This window comes from Silurus aristotelis, assembly GCF_946808225.1.
Source record: "Silurus aristotelis genome assembly, chromosome: 3".
NCBI lineage: Eukaryota > Metazoa > Chordata > Actinopteri > Siluriformes > Siluridae > Silurus > Silurus aristotelis.
In genome coordinates, this window is record NC_139576.1 from 34553785 (window position 1) to 34579717 (window position 25933).

At 38.1% G+C, this 25933-nt stretch overlaps 1 protein-coding gene across 2 annotated transcripts; it reads right to left on the reverse strand.

Moving 5' to 3' along the window:
* Nucleotides 1–1480: 1480 nt before the first annotated feature.
* On the reverse strand, nucleotides 1481–24842 carry crfb1 (cytokine receptor family member b1). Of its 2 annotated transcripts, none has more exons than XM_083537774.1 (9): nucleotides 24662–24842; nucleotides 15086–15174; nucleotides 11592–11712; nucleotides 10065–10216; nucleotides 8759–8904; nucleotides 6962–7151; nucleotides 5072–5196; nucleotides 3302–3442; nucleotides 1481–3214 (listed from the first exon to the last, which is right to left on the reverse strand). In XM_083537774.1, the coding sequence occupies exons 2-9, from the start codon at nucleotides 15135–15137 to the stop codon at nucleotides 2540–2542; spliced, it is 1602 nt and encodes a 533-aa protein (XP_083393900.1). In that variant the 5' UTR covers nucleotides 15138–15174; nucleotides 24662–24842; the 3' UTR covers nucleotides 1481–2539. The 2 variants fall into 2 exon arrangements, with proteins under 2 accessions (XP_083393900.1, XP_083393899.1); XM_083537773.1 differs by having other exon boundaries at nucleotides 1481–3217; nucleotides 24662–24802.
* Nucleotides 24843–25933: the final 1091 nt, after the last annotated feature.

Consider the following 25933-nt stretch of genomic DNA (forward strand, 5'->3'; position numbering starts at 1 on the left):
AATGTTTCGGTGGACTAAAATGTTGGATGGATTAAGACATCTGATGGACTGAAGTGTCTTTATAATAGATTAAACTGTTTCATGATGGATTAAAACATATTTCTGAGAGACTAAACCTTCTCACAATGGACTAAAACTTCTCCCTAATGGACTAAGACATCTCTCTAATGAAGTAAACTGTCTCACAATGGACTAATGTGTCTCTTTGATGGACTGCAACATCTCTCTGATAGAATAAATCTCTCTTTCTAATAGACTAAAATGTTTCAGTGGACTAAAATGTGTCTCTGCTGGACTAAACTGCCTCACAATAGTCTAAGACATCTCTCTAATGGAGTAAACTGTCTTACAATGGACTAAAGTGTCTCTCTAATGGACTGCAACATCTCTCTGATAGACTAAAATGTTGGATGGCTCAAGAAATCTGATGGACTAAAGTGTCTTTATAATAGATTAAACTGTTTCATGATGGATTAAAACATCTCTCTGAGAGACTAAACCTTCTCACAATGGACTAAAACTTCTCTCTAATGGACCAAGACATCTCTCTAATGAAGTAAACTGTCTCACAATGGACTAAAACATCTCTCTGATGGACTAAAATGTCATATGGATTAAGACATCTGATGGACTAAAGTGTCTTTATAATAGATTAAACTGTTTCATGATGGATTAAAATGTCTCTCTGACAGACTGATCTCTCACAATGGACTAAGACATCTCTCTAATGGAGTAAACTGTCTAACAATGGACTAAAGTGTCTCTCTCTAATGGACTGCAACATCTCTCTGATGGATTAAAGTGTCTTTCTAATAGACTAAAATGTCTCTCAGCTGGACTAAACTGCCTCACAATGAACTAAAACTTCTCTCTAATGGACTAAGACATATCTTTAATGGAGTAAACTGTCTCACAATGGACTGCAACATCTCTCTGATGGATTAAAGTGTCTTTTTAATAGACTAAAATGTCTCTCAGCTGGACTAAACTGCCTCACAATGAACTAAAACATCTCTCTGATGGACTAAAATGTTGGATGGATTAAGGCATCTGATGGACTAAAGTGTCTTTATAATAGATTAAACTGTTTCATGATGGATTAATACATCTCTCTGAGAGACCAAACTGTCTCACAATGGACTAAAACTTCTCTCTAATGGAGTAAACTGTCTTATAATAGACTAAAGTGTCTCTCTGATGGACTAAATCTCTCTTTCTAATAGACTAAAATGTCTCACGACTAAATCATGTCAGGAGAGGACAAAAAAGTCTTTCTGATGGACTAAACTGTTTCACGACTGACTAAAATTTTTCAAAAAGTTCTCGAGGAGATTTTGATTTCCATCTTGAATGTTGTCTGACTTTTGCTTTGGCTTTCAAAGAAAAACATGAAACCTTCACTTACAACTTTCAATTTCCCAATATTATATGAATGGAACCCTTTATTATAAGACAAACAGACTCTGCTCATCAACTGATGAATGGTTTATGGTTTTTAATTTATTCTTTAGCGCACATCTGAAACGTCCAAAAACTTTTATATTCAACATGACTGATCTTCGATTCAATAAAAAAAATACACAAAAAAGGACATAAAAAGCAACGCAAACTTTTTATATGGCGTTTACTTCAATATAGCTGTGTGTAAGCTACATACAGCACTGCCACATTATTTGCAAATTAAATAAAGACCATCATAATTTTCTGAACACAATTAAACGGATAAATTGACATTCGTTTTATTTACAGCATGAACCTTAAACCGTGCAGTCTGATTGGTCAGTCACATCAGACTGCACGGTGTGTCTAACGTTCAGACTGCACGGTATTGTCTAACGTTCGAAATTCAAACGTGCCGATTTGTTCATACGAATTCAGTTTTGTGAGAGAAAAAGAAAAAACATAGTAAGACGTTCAATTATAGCAATTTGTTGCATTGTTTTATGTGCTGTCTATTCGATAACCATTTCTATTTCTATTGTATTTCTTAATCGGTTTGTTTGCAATTAATTGATTCATGATCACGATCTAAAGAAAGTAGCAAATAGCATCTAAAAATAAATACAATAAAGTGCAAAAAAGCACGACTCTGTCTTTGTTTAATCCGAGGTGTGTGCCTCAGTTGGGTCTGTTGACGAAGTGGTATCGAAACGTCTCGAGTCTAGTTTTCTAACACGCCAGCAGATGGCAGCACAAGGCTGCATGCACAGGCACAGGGAGCACCGACCTTCATAATTCATTGTGCGAAAAAACATCGTCCTGTGTACATCCGTAGCTGTCGCCATCTCTGACGTTCTGACCACATGAGTTGCTTGCCGGAGTATAATCCGATCTCACTTCCGCACCCACCCAATTTAACAGATTTAGCTCCTGCAGACTTCACGCTTTCCCAGTGCTTGACACTGCTCTGTATCGCCGTGCAAGGGGACTATTTTAATGGTGTGTAAGTGTAGATAAATAAAGTAAGTTTTTATATGAAATTGACATATTGTGAAAAAAAAAGCACCCAATATGCTGGCTAATAATGCAGCATGCCACATCATCTGGTCATGTAGCCTGAGGTATCCTCGTCATCCTCATCGTCATCATCGGATAAACAACGTCCCGCGTCGATATTCCCAGTGTACGACGCCATGTATCCTTTTTTCACGTGGTCCCCTGCGCGTGCGACTGGAATGTCATTATTGTCGTCTTCACTGGCCTGGAATTCTGTGTGGATTAAAAGTGTGTGAAGTTCAAAAGAACTTCCTGTGGCTGCGGCATGGGAGTCTTCTTGAAATCCCTTAAGAAATAAAGGTAACAGAGACTGGCCGGATTCATCGGCGTCGTCTTCCTCCAGCTGCATGGACTTCAGGACCACAGTCCACAGGTTAACATTCCCGGAATCGTCATTTTCTGCATTGTCTTCTTTTTCATTAATTTGTCCTCCTGGTTTTTCTTCAGCATTCTGATGATTGACTGCTTTCGTTTCAAACAAAGCTGCTTGGTTGGACCCTTTGACCCCGCCACTGTGAAGCTGAAAGGGCGAGGATAGCTCTTTGACGTCTGCGGGGGCGCCCTCAAATCTATACTCTTCTGCATTTTCGGCGACTTCACTAACGGACGCTGATCTGTCGCTCGAGGTGCTTTCTGACTCGGCCTGAGCCCCTCGGTTCATGTAGGGATTTTGAATCTCTTCGTCCTCCTCATCATCATCATCATTATCGTCATTGTTCTGCTGAGACCAAGATATAAAGAATGAGAATTTCTTTTTACAATCAAAAGCGATCAGTATATGAGTAGAGGCAACAAACTGTCAGACCTCAGAGAGAACATTTCTTTTCTCCTTTGGCTTGCCGTGATGATCTTTGTGTGCCTTGTGAGTTCGGGTGCCGTCCTCAAGTTCAACCAGCGATATACACGTCTGCTCTGGGAAAAGGATGTAGACAGGACCGAAAACATTCTGGATGGAAAAAAAGTGGAAGGAAAAAATCGTTTTTAAACATGCAAAAAAGTCAAAGTGTGGTTACAGTGAACTTTCGACATTAAAAACTGCGCTTGTACCACCTACACAGACTTTTCACCTTGCGTGAGAATGTAAATGGCTTTCCTTGAAAATCATTACTTCACGTGTTTCACTCTGTGGTCTGACCTTTAAAAGGTGACCAACGGTCTGAAGAAGCAGACGCTTTCGCTCGCTTTCCCACATCGGCCCCCCCCCTACTCATCCTGACAGCAATTTATTATTCATTTATTAGACTGAAAGCGGAAAAAAAGACTGTACACACTCTACAGTTGACAGTGCTGAATATGTTTTGTGTTTGCTTGGACATGAATGAATCAACCTCCACCCCACACCCACCCCCCCAAAAAAACAACAAAAAAAACCCAACAACTCGAACATTTGAATCAAAGAAAGAAAGAAAGAAAGATAGAGACATAGTTGGATAGACAGATAGACAAACAACCAGACAGACAAATATATAAACAGATCAACAGAGGGACAGACAGGCAATACAGATGCACAGCAATGAAATGTCCGTCCAACTATCCGTCCGTCCGTCCGTCTAAATAGCCGTCCGTCTATCTGTCTGTCTCTCTTATCTAACGATCTATCCATTTATCCATCTGTCTGTCTGTCTCTTATGTATGTCTTTCTGTCTTTCTTATCTAACTATCCATTCGTCTGTCTGTCTGTCTGTCTGTCTGTCTGTCTGTCTGTCTGTCTGTCTGTCTGTCTATATTTGTTTGTCTGTCTGTCTGTCTGTCCGTCCATCCATCCATCCATTTATGAACAAAATAATCACCTCAATCACTGTCCATATCCTAAATGCATAACAGTACAGGGTTAGTTTTTCTCTTCGTGTGTTTCAGCCCTGACGCTCAGTTTCCAAGAAGTAACCCCTTAAACACGCACGAAACATATGCCCACGTTGTCGACAAAAAACGTTTGTGCGTTTATCGAGAAAAATTAATGGCCCTCTGTACAGTAATGACAGCTGTGAGGGGGAAAACATGTGTCACGAAATTGCCTGTATGCTCAGTCTTGTACACACACACACACACACACACACACACACACACACACACACACACACACACACACACACTGCAATTTGCAGCTAAAGACCACAAAGAAAACACTGTGGAGAAATACAGCAGGTGGTTCAGTGTCTGGGGAACGAGCTTGTGCAATAATCACCTGGGCCCTGGTTTACCACAACGATGTACAAGATCACATTTCTTTTCTTAAAAATTTCGAATACAATAAAGCAACATCTACAAGCAACATGTACTTTACGCCAGAGGGGCCTGGATTGAGAGAATAGCTATGAAACTGTTAAATATATATTGATTACGCATACAAAAAAAAAAAAAACCCCGAACAACCTTATTACTGATTGACGCATTGACACTGGAGACTCCTTCTAAAAAATATAACATAGAACTATATAATAACATCATAAACGTTCAACGAAACATCACCAGATCGACGTTCGTACACGTAAATATTATCGATTCTGCAATATTTAATACATTAAACGATATACTCCAATCAACCAGCTCCAGTTAGACTGGGTAAATGTCTTACCAGTGCTTCGGGAAGTCTGGCGTTGGGTTTGCAAAGAAAGCCAGTGTAGACGAGGCTGAATAAGGGAATCAGAATACACAATCCCACCAGGAGGAAGCCCAAAATCAATAATGCCAGAAAGGCCCCTGGAGAATCTTAGGGAGAAGAAGAACATGACATCATGAGACATGGAAGGCAGTAAAGCATATTTAAGAAACAAAAGAAAAATACAAATCATGAAAAGAAAAAAAAAGAAGGTAGAAAATGTTTTAGAAAAAAACGGTACTTATACCGTACTATCATGAAATACTAGTATTGTACCGTTTATACGCTGCTATGTTTGTCTTCACCTATAGCTGGAAAAGTTAAGTGTCTCAATACTTTTTTTTCTGTATACTGTATGTATATTTATGTAAATATATGTACATTTAAACGTGAAACGTTTTTGGACCGAGAAGAGCACCAAATCAGAACATTACTTTCGGGTTCATCGAAATCAGGCCCACGATGTGAAGAAAACAGATTTTTCACGATTTCGAAAGTGTCTTCGGTTCCTTTGAACGTCGTTAAACTCTTATGCAGGAAACACGATTTTCATTTTTCACACGTTATTGTGGTTCGTCTCCTTTCACACAGACTGCTTCTGAGAACTTCGGTCTTGAGTTTCCTGCTAAAGCAATGTGAGCTAAATCGCAAAAAAAAAAAAAAAAAAAAAAAAGCCTCTAAAACCTACACAGGGGATATCAAGTGGAGAATGTGGCTAGACGTGGGATTATTTAGAACTGAAAACAACAAAATGGCACAGAAGAGTAGTCTATGTAGCTATTATCTGTAATCTGCACCGCCCCCTCAGATCAGGGCAAAGTACATGTTGAGATGAAGGGTCGAGAATTAATTTGACTGAGGGTTGTGGGTTGTGGGAGGAAAGTAAATATTGGATTAAACCAAACTATAAAAATTGAAGTTGCTATGATTCCTCGTGAATATATTGTCATAATATTTAAAGTCAATAAATCAGTAGGAAACGTTACACTCTAATCTGCTTAACTAAGTTTTATTTTCAAAGTTTGCCTGGTTCAGTAAAACAAAAAAACTACCAGGAAAAACTATTACATTTATTATTGTTATTATTCTATTTCAATATTGTTTGCCCAAATAAAATCAAAGGTTTAGTTCGGAGTCTAGGGGCTCGGGTGTTAGCTAAATTCAAGTAGTAACTAGTTAAAATAAAAGATGATAGAAAGATGGTTAACTATATAAAGTCATGTGCTTTTTTTACTACAGGTCTGAATGACAAATTACATAAGCTTGTACATAAAAAAGTGGTAAATTTACGAGAATCGAGCCGAAATATTTCAATAATACATTTCTTACATTTCTTACATAAATTTCTATTCTCGCATCTCATCGTTTTATTAATAAAAAGAATTAACATAAGCGCCGATTCAGATTATACGACTAGTTAAGTTTACCACGTTTAGTGCCAAAGTCAAAATTACGAAAGTAAAGTAGTAGCAGTAGAAGAATAAAATTTATGGAATAAAGTTGTAGCAATATAGAATAAAGTCGAAAAATTTAAAGAATTAAGTCAAACTTTATTCTCGTACTGCTATCACTTTATTCTCGCCATTTCTTAATTATTCTCGTACCGTAATTTTGTCTTTATTCTCGAAATATGTTTATTCTTGAAATCTTACTTTTTTTTATAGTGGCACTAAAACACCGGATAATCGGAGTCTGTGCTTATCTCGATTTTATTTATTTTTTAATAAAATGATGAGATGTAAAAATATTTGCCTCACAATCGAGTGCCTCAAAGTGTAAAAATATAAAACCAAGAAAGGTCAAACAATAAAAGTAAAACAACTTAAAAAAAAAAAAAAAAAAAAAAAAAAAAAAAAAGAAGCTTACCCTCCCTGGACTCTTCAGGACTGGTGAATTCACAGGAGCAAGAGCTCAGTAGCTGAAATCTTTTTATGATGTTGCTCTTTGGCTGAACTTCCACACAGTACTTCTCACCCGGCTGAAGATGCTTCAGGACATTCGAATACGACATAAAATTCCTGTTCTGTTTGGTGGTGAACGGATTGTGACAACCGTCCTTAAATGAAAAAAATGCTTACATCAGCTACACGTGTAAGAGTAAATAAATAAGTTGAGCTTTTGAATTCAATTTGTGTCTGGTACACAGTCAAAGTTTTGCAGTAATATGGAAAGGACATTGCAAAAAAATCGGCCTAAGATTAGACTGAGGTAAAGAGCTACTATATATATGGTCTGAAGGCTTCTCTGAAGAGATATTAAATGTTTTGGGTTCATAAGAACACAGAAAAAAAGAGAGAGCAAGTATAGCTTTTTAGAAAAAAAAGATCCTCTCCTCGGATCTGCCTGATTCATTCCCGGAAACCTCTCTGGATGGGGTTCTCTTCGATCGGAGGTCACCCTGTCCAGCTGGGAATGTTTCCACATGGTGATTCATGAGATTACGAAGCAACACAGGAGAAATGAGAATGGATTTTGGGCTGTGGATAAATGTCAAAGGTCTAATACAATGACTCAGGAGCACAGGTTGCATCTAATCGCTTATCACTGCACACCTCGGCAATGATGGAACTGTAATAAGTAGACTTTCGGTGTTGAAGGTGAGGATGGGAACCCTTTTGAGTCTGGGTCCTGTTCTGAAACTTCGTAGTTGAAACATGAAATCTATGCCTTTGAGAAATATGTAAAAAAAAAAAAAAAAAAATAATAATAATCTAGGTCATGTAACACAAAAATGGCTTCGGAACACGCCGGCAAAACCAACACCTGAATGTCTAAAGGTGAAAAAATCAAGATGTCTAGATCCCAAGCCCATTGAGATGCTACAACTGTGCATAATCGGATGCCCTCAAACATTAATGAACCGAAGCAGTGCAAAAACTCCATCTTCTCAAGACTTCCTATTTCTAGTCAGAAAAATTTCATTGATCTTATTTTAGGAATAAAATACTATGCAAGAGCAGATTGTCTAAGATTATTTATCTTAATCTTTCCCATACTTAATAGTTAAAGCTTAAAGTTTTACCTGCAAACGGAGCACAATTGCCATTTTAGCTGTAATAACTGGTGTTAAGGTTGCCAGGTTGAAAAATACTCAATCATCACACATAGGACTTGTTCGTTAGTATCATTTATTCCAAATGCTTGGTTTATGTCGGCACCAACTTTACAACAACTAATAACAACTGACAAGACTGCAGTGTTAAATCACCACACACTTTCCAAACATTATCCAGTAAAATGATTTTTTTTTGGCCTTTTTTCTAAGTTTCTTATGTTGAATAAGATGAATGTTTTTATGTTGCAATAAATTGTAATATTTCGAGAAGCAGCAATAATGATTTTGCTTTGTTTTTGGCATGTGTTACAAGACATGACACAAAAAATTGTCTACGCATGTACGCATGTATGCGTGATCTTGATTTCAACAGTGATCTTGTTTTTGTTTTTTTTAGATTAAATGCTTTGTCTCGTTTTAAGACAGAATTTAAAATGATGGCGATTTATTTTGAGACATTTTGACTGGTAGATCATTTGACTTGTTTCTAGTCTGTACAGTAGCTTCGTAAATTATGCCTTTATTGTTTATATATTTAGACGGTTATTTTTTGAAGTCAGAGGCCTGAAAACTTCAACTGAAAACTCGAACAGTCTGCCGAGGTTTACCTTTTCATCTCTGGCTTTCCTCCAGCTGATCAGAAAACCTATAGCATTGTAAAAGTAGTTGTTGTCTTCACGATTTGGGAAGTCGATGCTGATGTTCAGGCAGTCGCCACATCCCAATAGAGATAACCTAGGAGGACCAATAAAGGCTAAAAGAGAAAACAGACATATATATATATATATAAAACACAATGCCCATTTTAATGGCACAAATTGTATTCATTTTATAAAAAATATTAAACTAATATAATTAAAATAATTAAAAGAGCCGAAATTAAACGTCCTTTCTTCACTCGGATATAAAGAATGAAATAAACTCCACCAAAAAATCTTTTATAAACACTAAACATTTGTTTTACTCATGCACCAAGTCTCAAATGAAAAAAAATCCACCATGAAGCAAACATCCGGCAATTAATACCGTCCGTGTGGAAACAGAAAAAGTTCCGTTTGATGATGTTTTTGGAGATATTTCTGGAGTGTTTTCCGATCGTACACATGGACACCGGTTGCTCCGAAGTCTATATGGTGCGTAAAGCCGGGCAAAAAATGAAAATAGCACCATTTTGGATTTTGGCTTGCAGCGAGAGAGTTTGCTGAGGACATGCTGTCCAAGACCATGAATTATTGAGATCATGTCCTGTGGTCTGGTGAGTCTAAGATAAAGTTGTTTGGCTCAGATGGTGTCCAGCATGTGTGGCGACGCCCTGGTAAGAAGTACCAAAAAATGTGTGTCTTGCCTACAGTCAAGCATGATGGTGGTGGTAGCATCATGATTAGGAGCTGAATGAGTGCTGCTATTTCTGGGGTGCTGCAGTTTATTGAGGGAACCATGGATTCCCAAATATACTGTGACATTCTGGAGCAGAACATGATGCCCTTCCTTGAGAAACTGGGCCGAACCGTAGTTTTCCAACATAATAACAACCCCAAACACACCGTCAAGATGACAAGTGCCTTGCTGAGGAATCTGAAGGTGAAGCTGATGGAGTGGCCAAGTATGTCTCCAAACCTGAACCCTATTGAGCACCTGTGGGGCATCCTCAAGGTAAAGAAGCTGTGATGTCATTATGGAGGAGTGGAAGAAGATCCCAGAACCAACCTGTACAGCTCTGGTGAATTCCATGCCCAGGAGGATTAAAGCAAAAAAATGTTTCTAACTTTGGGCACAGTTTTGACATGTTCACTTAAGGTGTACTGATTTGGTTGCCAGTTATTTTGCAATGACAGCTCTCTTGAGAATATATACTTAAATGGTTGCTGAAATGTGAGGGGTGTAGGTCATAATATACAGTAATGTGCAACTTACTTTCAAGGGACGGCGTAAAAGTTATGTTGACCGGAGCCGATGAGTCGCTGCCTAATGACGCCCAGAGTTGGATCTTGTAAGTGAAGTGTATTTCCTTCATGTATTTTGAGACGTCGACGTATGTACCGGCGATGTTACGTTCCTGATGGTTACTATCACAAAGGAAACGGGAAAAAGAACTCCAAATTTACACAACATGACCAAATTTCTATCAGATGCCAATAATCTCCCTGACACAGCAGTGGAGTGGATATCAAACTAAAATAATGATTTTGTTAGCGAGGCATGTTTGTGGAAGAGTTGATCCGAATGAACATACGCTCTTTTCTACGAGTAAAAAGGTTTTTGAACATATGGTTGAGTGTGTATGTTCAGTTTGTCGTAATTTCATGTGTTTGTTATGCTCATTACAGTAGATTTATTTTTTTCCTTATGTAATTTTCATCAGAAATTGTGTTTTTACTTTTACATTGAATCAAACGTTTGCTCACTTGGCTTCGGGTCATGTGTACGTGTTCACACCCAAGAAAAAGTTGGCAAGGTTGTGTACGCTGTGTTTGGGTGTATGGAAAATTAGAGTAGGGATCATTACGTTAGAACGGCAAAACTGGTTTAAAACCTGAAAATGACGAAACTGACATAAAGGATTTTTAAGACCCGTGTCTTGGGGTTTCTTTTATTTTGATGGTGTAGAATGAAATAAGTGAAGAAAATAATGGATTCTTAGGCATAATCAATAAATAACACAATTTCTAGAAATAATGCATATTTAAGAAATGATAAATTGCCAGACAAAAGTATAATTCAGCAACTTTAAGATAAGGATTAATACAACATATATTTTTATTATCGAAAATGTGTTCAACTGAATAATTGTTTATAATAATACCATATTATTTTTTAAGAAAATACTTGGATGCAAAAATATACATAATGTTATTATCCAGAGCGACTTACAACTGAGCACTCGAGGGTTAAGGGCCTTGCTCAAGGGCCAAACCATTGAAATTTGGTGGTGGTGATGGGATTTGAACTTGTAATCTTCCGATCTAGAGTCCAATGACTTAACTAATAAGTTATGCGCCCCCACCACCATGCTACCCCTATGCAAAGACTCATCTTGTAATATACAAATCATCTTGTAACTGTACTGAGGGTATAAACAGCATTTTTACGAAAGATATTCCACGCACTGATGTTTTCACAATTGGTGTTCAGGTGGCCGGAGTCCATGGAGGCCTTGTCAATAAAATGACTATACACCATTTTACAGCCTCATTAAACCATTAAGTGAGCCTTCGTATCAATCCTGTCCATTTCCATTGCAATGACCCTTGGCTCTAACCATACAAACTAAATTCCTTCCACAGCATAAAAAAGTTGAATAGGTTTTAAAATGTGTTTTTTTTTATTATTATAGTGGCTTATATTGTAATTCACCCTGCATTTTGTATAACAATGCAATTTTTTATCTAATCTATTGGCTTGTATAATCTCATTTTGAACATATTTTCTAAATCAACGCACTTAATTTTCACATTGTAGACTGTTCCTGGTTGTGTCCCGTTTCCTGGTCTCCACTCCAAGATGTGGATGAAGTTTTTGGACGAGACTTTATAATTGGCTGGCACTGGGACCGAAGCAAAGGCTGAAAAGGACAACAAAAGCACAAGCATGACTTTCCCGGAGTTAGTATTTCATCAAAAAGGTATGCAATAAAGGTGCAATAAATTTATTATGCATAAAAGTGTTTGGTTGCAATTAGTTCTCAGGCTTAACTGTGGAAATCGGTTGCACAGGGACGAGGAAATTTCTGGAAACTTTTTGTGGAAATTTTAACTGGAGAATTTTGGAATTATTCCAAGTTGGAAACATACTGTATAAGGGATAATACGTTTTACGTGAATTTATTAGAAATTTGGGAAAATGTAAAATCATACAACTGTATCAATTCCAAACTGAAATATAAACTTTTTTTTAAATAATTTTTTATTTAATTGTTAGTATAATTGTGTTGCACATTAGCTTACACACAGCACACAGAAGTTTTATGCATCAATTTACGTAACATTTATGTCAATTACGTTTCTTGACTTTATTTTGTGTGCAGGATTCAAGAAATGATGTGTGTTATGAAGGAATGCACAATGCCGGTAAGGGGGCGTGGCCTGAGTAGCCCTGCAGTAAGTGTGCTATGTGCATGTGATTGACATTTGCGTTCCCTGTTATAAGCTTACCTGGAATTTTTTTTAACTCCCAGGTTATTCCTATTAATTTCCCTGGAAAGTTTCCAGTTGTGAAAACAGCCACCATATACAGAAGTGTATATAAATGCCCTCTTCATTAACAGCAATTTTTTATTTTTTTTGCACATTCTACTTATGACAATATGCAGACGTTGTGCTGGTCGCCATTATTTTGTGCGTTTTGTGTATCGAAGAAACGTTATTATATTTAATTGTGTACTGCGTCAGCTATATATATATCGTTGCAAAGACCAATAAAATGCTTCTTGACTGTGCTGAAATAGATCCAGGAATGATCTCATATATTTGATAGAGCAAGACCCTGAAAATGTTCAAAACCTTCTAAAAGTAACAACGTGACTAGTTTGAAAGCAGTGAGTCTTGAAAGGAATTCACCCCATGCTGTTGATGGTTGTGGGCACCAAATAGCATTCTAGCTTTTAATAGAAGAAGGTGGTAGCTCACTGGTTAAAGAATCTGACTATGGATCCGAAAGGTCTTGAGTTCAAATCCCAGCCACACCAAGCTGCACCACTGGACCCACTGGATCAGAAAATCCGAGCCTAATAATAAATCCAACAATACTACACTCCTGAATGCAGCAACACTCAAAGATTCCCAAGCAATACAGAGGACATCATTCACCCACAGGCGAGGTGAGGTGAGGAGGCTTGGGTGCAGTTAGTGTTCCAGTTCATCCCAAAGGTGTTCACTAGGATTATAATCAGAGTTCTATAGCAGAAGATCTTCCATTTCAACCCATGTAAATCATATCTTCATGAAGCTGGGGCAATGCCATTGGGTCTTTTTTTTCAAGTGAAGAGAACATGCCATGCTATTGCATTCAAGAGATCTTATCTGCCTCCGACTTTGAAGAAAGAAGAAACATATATGGCTGGAAAATTCATTTTAGCTGTACACCAATTTGCAATGAGAACGAATGGAGGCTCTGAGGAAACCACAGGCCAGAGTTCACTGAGATAATGATGGTGTGAAGCGAAAGAAAATCTGGTATCAGCAGTATATGCGATGTTCTGCCACAGTGAGATAAACAGTGGCTTTACCCCACTAAAAATAAGCTCCAAACATTTCTCCACAATTGGAAGAGAAGATCTACAATACAGTATTCGACTACTGCCATTACAACTGCATTTGTACCCTGGTTATGAGTGTTAATGGCTGATTAGATTTGATCTGCTTATATGCTTTTTTTTTTATAGCTGCATACTTTCATCCTGGAATTAGTATTATACAGTGGTGGTCTGTGCATTTCACACCCAGGCCTTCAGTGGTGTCCTAATTGAATCAACCCACCACTTGATACCATGGCTATATAAACCATCAATATTATAAAGTAAAGCAGTATAACGAAAGGCTGCATCACAGACAGGAATCTCATACAGTGAGAACGATGCCATTACTAAAGCCAAAAACCCAATAAACACAATTCAACAAGTCTCGTTTCACTGAAGCCACAGCTGCACCACCCCTATACATAATCTCCAGCACAAGCATCGATATTAACCTCATAAAATCACCCCAGGATTTTCTGCAAATTTTGTGTTTTTGTGCAAAATTTATAGGAAATAAAGCGCAAAAGTATAACTAAAAAAGCCTAACAATTGTTTTGAACTGTTTGGGCCGAGCTTTCATCATGACGTCTTGTAAACATCCTTGTAAGTATATCGGCGACCAAATCAATTTCAAATGAGGTGAAAGATGGCCTCGGAGTGGCCGAATAGAAATCTGATTGGTTACAGCACCAGCCTTTGAAGCAACATGGATTTGAAGCTACAGAAAGCCCACAGGCTTCATAGCGAGGGGCTAATGGCAGATTCCTATGACCCCGACAACACATGATGAGATGGCCGAAATCTAATCGGAGGTAAACTCAAACCTAAAATTACCTAAACCTAAATTACCTAAAAACCTAAAACCTAAAAAACCTAAATTATTCTTACCAAACTCTATTTATGTCAGGGATCTCCCTGCCACGCCCCCCTCGGTAGCTGTCAGTGATTCACCCTGCCACGCCCCCCTCTATAGCAGTCACGCTGCTTTCCTTGATTACCGACAGCTGTGGCTCATTAAAGATCAGACTACTTAAACTCACGTTCTTGAGTCACAGGCTGTCGGTCGTTGCTTTGTCATGCTGGAAAATTGCGTGGCTGCTCGAACGGCGGCTTTCACAGCTGGCGTTATCTCTGAACTCCATTTCCGTATTGGATTACCCATTGCCGATGGCTTTGCTTACTTTGGATTATGCTTTGGACATTCGCGCTCATGATGAAAAACTCGTTTCGAGCGGATGTCTTTGTTTGTTGTTTTCCTCGGCTTGTGAGTGTTTTGTTTTTTGCTAGGCAATAAAGACAATGATCGGACTATATCTGCTTCCGCGTCAGCAGCCTGACAATTTAACTTTTCATTGTTATCTATACCAAGGCAACATTCCTAAACAGTAATTCTTCAGGTCAAATCTTTTTTGTATATTTCTGGTTCATTACCCAAATTGTGCTGTGCTCCAGTGCCTCCTTTCTTAGGTTTTTGTTTTGTGGTGCAATACAGTTTTATATATATTTGTGCTGAAACTATATATTAAAACAAGTATTTTTTTATACTAGGAATAACCAAAAACCTTGTAATGGAAAACAAAACAAAACCCAAAAACATGACATCTATGGCAAAGCACATAGAATATTTACAGACCAAAGCATTGACATTTTGCAGAATGATCTTGACGCCATAAAGATTTGTGTCAGAATTTATCACACATACCTCGAGAATAAAGAACCGTGAGATAAACATATAGAAAGGACCGTATCCTCATATTAAATAGGACTCAGATGCAGAAATTCATATTCTTCCTGGAAAACAAAACAAAAATAGTATAGTTAGAGAACACTAGAGTTTGCTGTAATGCTTAATTAAGAAACAACCCAACCCAAGTAGTTCCCATTGGCTGGTATAATAACCTTCACTCTTTTGGTGGCCCTACTATAAGCTTTAAAATGTCAAAATTGAAGAAAGTTAAAATATCAATACTCAGTATGTGGCTTTTGCATTTATACATGTACTTTTATACATAAATACGCTTAATTAGTGTTTTATATAGTTTTAATACAATAGCTTGTCTGGATACCTGGCCATCAATATGAATGCCAAATCAATATCAATAGACAAACATGTATAGCAAAAGCCTTTATTGGTCAGTCATTCATTTCTATGCAGACTGTGTAGCAGGTGGCTCTCAAACAGGGGGAGGGAGAAAAGGATCAGACATAGTCTCAGAGAAATGTTTGTAGGAATCTTATTTGTCAAGAAAATCTTAATGAAATTTGAAATATAAACTCAGGAGACATGTGGCTTTTAACCCAGTACTTTTCTGGATTTCTCCTGCACTGATTTCATGTATTTATATATGGAGAATTTTATTTATAATTAATTTTTTTACAGTACTTCATCATCTATAACTTATCTTTTTGAGCAATATCAACTTTGTATAATAGGCAGAAAGTGTCTTCTTTTTGAAGTATGTAGCATGTGTATGTAGCCCACTTTTATCAGGAACTGTTACCATTTAAAGTTAGGTAGGACATTTCAGCTGTGAGTCCCAAAATCTGTCCCGAACGCTAACAGGTTAAATCCGATTGATCGAAGAAGAAAAATTTATCAGCAGATTAATCATTTATAAAAATAATCATTACTTGCAGCTCTAATATAAACCAACCGGTTTCCTACTATTGTGTAAGACTGATGTGTTGCCATGGATTTAGAAGGACTCACCCCTGAAGGTGTGCCGTGCTGTCGGCGACAGTATCCATAGCTAAAAGCAAATTCTTTCAAATTGTCCAAGTTGTAATGCAAAACAAGTTTGTCTAGAATATTACACAAATTCCTGAGCATTCGATCATGAATTTGTGCAATATGCTAGACAAACTTTTTTTAGCATAGGTAGGCAGGGTGGAGAAGAGTGATAATGCAACTATATGCAACTCTGAGATAAATTTATATGCAAGTCTGAGATAAATTTTATGAATTATGGTCATGCTCTAGTAAATTACAGCTTCTCTGACGCTGTAATTTACTAGAGCATGACCATCATTCATAAAATTTATCTCAGAGTTGCATAATGGAGAAATGGACGTTCCTAAAAAAAAAAAAAAAGAAACTGCTTTTGGATGATCATTTTGTTGCTGTTAGAAGGAAAAAAAGTCAACATGTATATGACAGTTCAGTGGAGCACCAACAGGAAGTGTCAAATACATTTTATGGACCGGCAATAAATGTGAATGGGAACCAGCAGAAATTTCTGATAAGCAGTGAATTAGACTTTATTTATTTCAACATTATACAGAACTAATACTATACTAAAAGTGTATTAAAATATTTTGCTATATTTCACAGCATCTGGAAAATGCTCTTATGCAGAATGACTTGCAATTTTCACATTTACAAACAAAGAAGTTGAGGGCTATTTATATTATATATATATATATATATAAATTAATATAAATTAGCGGTGGTCAGATTCACAGATTCGGTGCTACGGCATAAAAGTAAACGATGTGATGCTTCACAATGCATCATTTTCAACATATTTGGGGTATAAAATTATTAGTAGATGTGCTATACTTTTATTATTTCGAACGCGACCAATAATTTCTAACCAATATTTGATATGACGTATCGCAACACTACGGAGACAGAGTACTGTGTCCTGAGAGTCACATAAAATACAGATTAACATGGCAGAGGTAGAGCTGTAACTTCCTGCACACAAACAGGAAAAGAACGTCTGTTCGTTAGAAGTCAGCTTATGATATGCTGTCTGTCTAAAGTGAAGAAATAAAAGCGATCTTGCATAGAATCATATTCGATAACTGGTGCATCGTATTGCATCTAATCGCATCGAACGAAACCGAAATCGGATCACGCTGCAACGTAACAGGGATCATATCGCATAGAAATGTTTTACTTTCGTGCTTTTATGTTCAATTTCCTTGCAATTGATTTCGCTTTTAAGGTGTTGTTTTCTACACAAGAAAAAAGAAGAAAAAAAGAAAAGAGTGCAGGCAGGGTGGAGTGGGTGGAGAAGAGTGATAGCAGGAGTGATTTGTGATAGAAGAGTATCTGTGAGAGTAAAAGGGAAAGTTTAGAGGACTGTGGTGAGACCTGAGATGTTGTATGGTTTAGAGACAGTGGCATTGAGTAAAAGACAGGAGATGGAGCTGGAGGTAGCAGAGCTGAAGATGTTGAGATGTTCGTTGGGAGTGACGACAATGGACAGGATTAGAAATGAGTTTATTAGAGGGACAGCGCATGTAGGACGTTTTGAAGACAAAGCGAGGGAGGTGAGATTGAGATGGTTTGGACATGTGCAGAGGAGGGACATGGGGTATATCAGTAGGAGAATGCTGAGGATGGAGCCACCAGGAAGGAGGAAAAGAGGAAGACAAAGGAGGAGGTTTACGGATGTGGTGAGGGAAGACATGGAGGTAGTTGGTGTGAAAGAGGCAGATGTAGAAGACAGGGGGGTATGGAGACGGATGATCCGTGGTGGCGACCCCTATTAGGAGCAGCCGAAAGAAGAAGAAGAAGAATCATAATAGTTAATAAAAGCATTCCAAATAAATGACTTCCATTACTATTTACATAAATGCGAACTGTGCACCCGTACGTGATTTGTGACGCTGGAAATGAGTCATGAGTGTGTGCATTTTACGGTCTATTGACATAGGGAGTGTCTGTAGGTCTCAAAGTTGACACCTTAATACCTGTAAAAGGCAGGAGACCATTTATAAGAGTATGTGTTAATATATTGAGCAAAGGTACATGGTGTGTTTTTCTGAGCATGCATTATTTATTTATGGTGGTCCAATAGAATTCCAATATTACAAAGAGAAAATGTCACCATTCTTACCGTGGAATAGATAATTTTCCGGTCAAGATATTCCGCCTAACTGTTGATACAATGGGGGAAAAAAATCAACGTTTGAATCATTCGCTTCGAATTTTGGTTGCGTCGTTATTTTACACATCGAACGTCGAAGTTTGACGGTTGAATGGAATCCTATAGGTTGATAACTAAACCATCTGGGTGGAAACCATAGTTAAGAAAGTAAAGAAATATGTACTAATCATGTGACTAACCATAATCATGACAGGAATTTGACCCAGGTCTTGTTTTCTTGATTCTTTTTAAGAAGTACCATGTCTCAAAACTCCAAATAAGAGCAGAAAAACTGTAATGCAGGTATTCAGCCGGTAAGCATTTTTACGAGAATAGAAAAAAATCGAAAAATCGGATTCAGAAAGTCTGATCAAAATCAGTTCGCACCAGAAACCACATATAACCACTGAACCACCGGCTATGATAAGATCTAATAACACATTCTTCACTATTACTATTACTATTACTGTAGTGTCTTTGTAAATCGGTCATTACAGTCCTCTTTTTACACGTTTCAGTGTCTAAGGGTAAACCCGAATAGTCGATGCTTCGATAGGAGGAACCTGATACGACGACCGATCTCGCAGTCGAATCTTTTCGCAGAGGTCGTATAAAATGAGGATTATTCCATTCCGTTTAAATGGGGGTGTCTGATTTTACAGAGAACTACTGTTTTTGTGCTATTAAGTTAATATACAGCCGATTTATGATAATGCTGTAAATCAGTTGTCAATGTTTTTTAGGTCAAGGACCGAATAGGCGATAGAGACATGGGGACCGGGACACTGATATTAATAGAAACCAATCATGTTACAATTATATTATATTAAGACAATTTAAACTGTCGTTGTTTGAATCCTACTTTATGTAGAGTTTGGCATTAGACCTCTTCGAAAGAAGGAGTTGATGTTGGATCTTTGATGATCTCAAATGTTGAGCTATTTTGCTGGTTCCACAATGTCATCTGACTGTATAAGACTGTAGAAAGGACATTACTCATAATCACACACTCCGTTGCTCATGTTAGTTCTCACTCTCTGGTGTTTTGTATTTTTTTAAGATTTAAAATCACACTATTGATTTCACCCAAATGAGAATGGGATCCCCTTTTCAGGTTCCTCTTAAGGTTTCTTCCTTATTCATCTAAACGAGCTTTTCCTCGCCACAGTCGCTCCAGGAGGAACACACATCATTTACTTTAAGAATTAAACTCTGTGAAGCTGCTTTGAGACAATGTCCACTGTAAAAAGCAGCAGTGTTCTTGTTCTTGATTTTACATGTATCATCGCCTTTTAAAAAGATTTATGCATCATAAGAAACATCTTTTTAAATTAAAATCACAATTTATTTAGTTGCTAATAGATTCGCAGTTTCATACATTAGGTGGACTATTATACATTAACATGAACATCAACTTAAAGTGTAATAGAACTTGAATGTAATATTTATAAAAAAATTATTTTTAACTAAACGTTTTATCTTTGATGTTTTTACCCGTTAATTTTTACAAAAATTATCTGCTATTCCGGACCCCCTGCTATAGAGAAATGCTTTTAATAAAAATGCAAGTAAATTCTTACATCTATTTATTGTTATTTTTATTGATCTAAATTGTTTTTTGATATATCGTGTAATGTTCCGTACATTGTGGTTTTAAAACAAATGAAGAACCGTTTTTACGAACGTTTATCCACTTTCGTCTATCACTTGACACCGCAGTCTTGGTCTTAGAAAGTTGTTTCTGTGTGCTGTGGGTGATAGAAAAGAAAAGGTTTTTTACCCATTTGTTGACTATGTGGTGTGTCCCACCTACAATACCCCACACCCCCAGAGATTTGACGATCCCCCTACTGACTTGTTAAGTTTAAATACTGGCGGATTGATTGTACACATTGAGAGACTGTAGAATAACCATGTGAAACCAGCTCTAAGGACAGTAAAGGTATGGCCAGAGGGGGCCATTTCTTCTCTACAGCTACAGTTTCAGGATACTGACTGAAACATGTTTGCCTCACAGGCCACACTGGACTCTCACACAGACATGGACATTTACACCTTATCTGTTTTGAACCATATTAACACATGCATTGACAATGTCACTACTGTCAAACACGTGAAATGCTTTCCTAATCAGAAACCATGGATGAACTCTGAAGTCCGTCTCCTGTTGAAAGCAAGAGATGCTGCCTTTAAATCTGGCAGGGCAGAGGACTACAACAGAGCCAGGGCCAACCTGAAAAGAGGCATCAGGAAAGCAAAACTCACATACAAACTCCACATAGAAGAGCACTTCCACAACTCTGACCCCAGACGCATGTGGAAAGGCATCCAGTCCATCACAGACTACAAACGCACAGCTCAACCAACCAGCAGTGCCTTCCAACCGGACGAGCTCAATCACTTTTTTGCTCGTTTTGACCAATGCACAGGACATTTCACAACAACAACGGACTCTTCTGCTTACAGCCCACTTTCACTCACGACAACGGACGTCTATTCAGTGTTTAGCAGAGTGGATGCACGAAAGGCAGCTGGCCTGGATGGCATACCGGGACGTGTTCTCAGAGCATGCGCTGGACAACTGGCACAGGTTTTTACTGACATTTTCAACTTGTCATTGGCCCAAGCCACAGTACCTACATGCCTGAAGACCACTACCATTATACCAGTGCCTAAGCACTCAGCTGCTGAATGCCTGAATGACTTTCGACCAGTTGCACTCACCCCTATCGCTATGAAGTGCTTTGAGAAACTGATCCTGAATCACCTCACTGCGGGCCTACCACCTACACTGGACCCACACCAGATCGCCCGAACAGGTCAACAGAGGATGCAGTTTCCACAGCTCTTCATTCAGCCCTCACCCACCTGGATAAAAGCAACACGTACATCAGAATGCTGTTCATTGACTTTAGCTCCGCGTTCAATACAGTCCTCCCCACTGTACTGATCACTAAGCTTAGTGAACTGGGTATCTGCACCTCCACTTGCAGATGGATTCTGGACTTTCTCACCAACAGACCTCAATCTGTCAGGTTGGGTAACCAGGTATCCTCAACCCTCATTCTGAACACTGGCATCCCGCAGGGCTGTGTTCTGAGCCCACTGCTCTACTCCCTGTTCACCCACGATTGTGCTCCTCTGTATAACTCCAACATCTTCATCAAGTATGCAGATGACACCACCGTGGTCGGCCAGATCGACAACAACAACGAATTGGCCTACAGGGAAGAGATCCGCAATCTAGCAGCGTGGTGTGCCAACAACAACCTGGCTCTCAACGCCACAAAGACCAAAGAGCTCATTGTGGACTTTCGGAAATCCAACAGCAGGAGACCTCTACCTGTCAGCATCAATGGAACTAAGGTAGAACGAGTCTCCAGCTTTAAGTTCCTGGGAGTCCACATCTCCGAGGATTTGACATGGCAGCAGAACACTTCAGCTCTGGTAAAAAAAAAGCACAACAGCGCCTGTACTTCTTGAGAAGTCTCAAGAAATCTCATATGTCCCCTGGGATTTTAACGAGCTTCTACCGCTGCATCATTGAGAGCATCCTGACCAACTCCATCACCGTATGGTACGGAGGCTCTACTGTGAGTGAACGAAAAGCCCTGCAAAGGGTGGTCAAAACCGCCCAACGCATCACTGGCACCCAACTACCTGCCATTGAGCACCTTCACCACAGCAGATGTCTGCGCAGAGCTCACAACATTATCAAGGACTCTTCACATCCCGGTCACAAACTGTTTAACCTCCTTCCATCACGAAGGAGATACAGGAACTTGCGCACCAGAACCAGCAGGTTCAGGGACAGCTTTTTTCCATCCACCATCACACTACTGAACTCTACACTACACCGCTAAATCACCACAAAACAAAACACTGTATATAACCTCTGTACTATACATGTACATATTACATAGTATATCTTTTACTTCTCATTACATCTGCACTATTTTTATCTGTGTATACTTATATCATTACTGTACATTCTGCCCAACATTTCATTCATTTGTGTATATAACCTGTGTGTGTATATATATTTACACATATACATATATATATATATATATATTTATATATAGTAGACTGTTTATTCGACTTGTACTTTAAATTGATGTCCACACATCTCTGCACTGTTACTGCCTTTGTATTTATTTACTTTACATATGTTTACATATTATCACTATAACTTGCTGTAAATATGCCATATATTTATTTGCACTTTTGCACGACTGCTACATTTTGCACTTCTGGTAGATGCCAAACTGCATTTCGTTGCTATGTACCTGTACTATGCAATGACAATAAAGTTCTATCTATCTATCTATCTATCTATCTATCTATCTATCTATCTATCTATCTATCTATCTATCTATCTATCTATCTATAAACCAATTTTTTCACTGGAATTTCTTTTCATTGGGATCAAAACTTTGGAATGTCTCCATATAAAAAATACGATGCAAAATGTATAAAATAATATCCAAATCCAATACTACAACAACTATGCCATGTACAAAATCAGCCCTTGCAATAGGATTAGTTTATATCTGACGCAATATTAAAAAAATCCACCAGATTATATCCATGCAATATGGGGACTTTTTTGCGATAACCAACACCAAAAAAACTATATAACCTACAAAACTGGAAAAAACTAAACCCCACTAATGAGAGGAAAAACCTATTCAGACCGTTTCTATAAACAAACCACAAAATCAAAATCCATACTACGCATTTACGCCACACTCTATATTCCCCCTCCCCCTCTTTTCAACTTGGCATTATATGACACCAAGTACCATGCAGTGTCTACTGTTTTGTCTGGTCTCGTCTTTTGTTTTGCCTCACGTATTTTATACCCTACATCTGTGGATCACTATTTAGCATGCCCTTTTCGTTTTAATAAAAGGCTATTTAATACAATTAAAACTCTTTTATTTGGGTATGTACCCCAAGAATACATATATTTTCATTTTATCATGGTCTGAATTATTTAAATATTCAGCAATAAAAACACACACACACACACACACACACACACACACACACACACACACACACACACACACACACTGGTGTGAAAAAGTGTTTGCCCCCTTCCTGATTTCTTATTTTTTTGCATGTCTAAGTGAACACAACATGCAGTTTTTAAATGAAGGTTTTTATTATTAAGGGAAAACTAAATCCAAAACTACATGGCCCTGTGTGAAAAAGTGTTTGCCCCTAAACCTAATAACTGGTGGCCCAACCCTTAACAGCAACAACTACAATCAAGCGTTTGCAATAACAGTCCAATACTTGTCAACCAGTTTCTCCTGCTTCTTAAACAAGAACGCAAGATTTTGCCTTCTTTCGATTTCACATTCAAATAAACTCGTCTTCACACTTTTTCTTTACATCATTTTAGCTTTTTGCTACCTGACACACGGTCCGTATCTGACCCGCCAGATCCGTTTCAGTACTCAACCACTTTCTCCTGCTCCTCAAACAAGGATGCATTTTCACATCCGACAAAATAATCCCAGCTTGGATCTTCTCACCGTTCGGACCTGCCTGATTCGTTTCAATACTCGTCAACCACTTTCTCCTGCTTCGCAAAGAAAAGGAACTTGGGACGATTACTTCAATTTTCACATCCAAAGAAAGACTTTACGCCATTTCTCCGCATAATCTCAGCATCCTGCTACCTGTTGTGATCCTTACACAGTCAACCTACTATTGATATCAATCTTTTCACGGTTCGGACCTGCCTGCTTCGTTTCAATATCGGTCCACCACTTTCTCCTGCTAACCAAAAAGAAACGCACAAACTATTTACTTTCATTTTCACATCCAGAAAATTAGTTTACACCATTTCTTCATATTATCTCAGCTGGACACTTTGGATTTGTCCTTGAAAACAAATGATGTAATGAACAGTATAATAGATCTTTCTTTATTGTCTCTTGTTCATTTAAATATTCAAATCAGTTTATTTTTATTGGTCGAGCACCTTTTAACAATGTCCCAAAGCTTTTACAGGTAGAAAGAGGTTAGAAAAAGGATGTATTTACACCATATTGCGTATTAGTTTAGTCTGTTTGAGTTTATATCATATACTTTAATCCCTTGTCAATTTATTCTAAGCTCAATTTTTCTTTTTTTTTTTGCCAAAAATGGAAAATCAAATGGACAAAATCTGGGAATACATAAACACTAAATATGTAAAGGTGATTTAAATAAGGAAAACATGGAAAGAGCTGACTGATCCACTGACACACAGACACACAGAGACACACAGAGAGAGACACACACACACACACACACACACACACACACACACACACACACACACACACACACACACACATTTAAAATATATACATTTATGATCAGTCATGTCAAATCCCACTTACTGCTAGTCCGGTTGTTTCGAGGCCTGAAGTTCATCATGAAGAACCATTGAGAGAGTGTGTGTGTGTGGAAAAGATCTTGCTGGTGTGATCACAACATACCGCCTGCCTTTCTGCCCAAACTCGCTTTCGTTTCCCCCTTACACGTGATCAACACGTGATCAACTTCCCTCTCCCAACCCGTTTGGTGATTCGTGCTTCCTTCAAGAGCTCTTGAAATTTGGGTCACGACAAAGTTCTCCAAACTGAATCGTACCCGTGAAGAACCAAATTTAGAAATGAAAATGAAAAAGGAGCCCAATTTCTGGATTTGCTGCCTTTTAGGCAGGATTAAAACATTTTTTTTTTAGGTTTTTGCAATGTTTTTATCTGGGAGACTTTCTGCCATAAAGAATGGGTTTTTACAAAGAAGCGATTTTTTATACTGTTTTTAGTACTCAAATCGTTTAATCAAGCTTTTATTATTATTATTATTATTATTATTATTATTATTATTATTATTATTATTGTTATTATTTCAAGGACTTATTTTAAGACATTTTTTGGCTGGAGTTCATGAAAACGTCAACGGAGCTCTTGAAGGTAGCATGAAACCCATAGAGGGCGCACTATCCCATTCCCTGGATATTTCCTTAGCTTGTGTAGACCTAACACACTTCTTCTTTTTCTTCTTTCGTGGACCATCCGTCTCCATACCCCCCTGTCCTCTACATCTGCCTCGATCACTCCAACTACCTGCATGTCTTCCCTCACCACATCCATAAACCTCCTCCTTGGCCTTCCTCTTTTCCTTCATTCCTGGTGTCTCCATCCTCAGCATTCTCCTACTGATATACCCCATGTCCCTCCTCTGCACATGTCCAAACCATCTCAATCTCGCCTCTCTCACCTTGTCTCCAAAACGTCCTACATGCACTGGTCCTCTAATGAACTCGTTTCTAATCCTGTCCATCGTCGTCACTCCCAACGAAAACCTCAACATCTTCAGCTCTGCTACCTCCAGCTCCATCTCCTGTCTTTTACTCAATGCCACTGTCTCTAAACCATACAACATCTCAGGTCTCACCATTTGGCTTGTGTGTGTTTTCAAGCCAAGTATCACTAAACCTGCACTTCTCCATAATAAAAAAGAAATCAGTTTTTTACGAGAAAATGCATTTACACTCACATTAGACTTCTTAACGGACTGTAGTGGGGTTTTTTTTATTATTATTTATAAATTTTTTTGTTATTGCACTTTATTTTAATCTAATAATTGGATTTTATATGAGATAC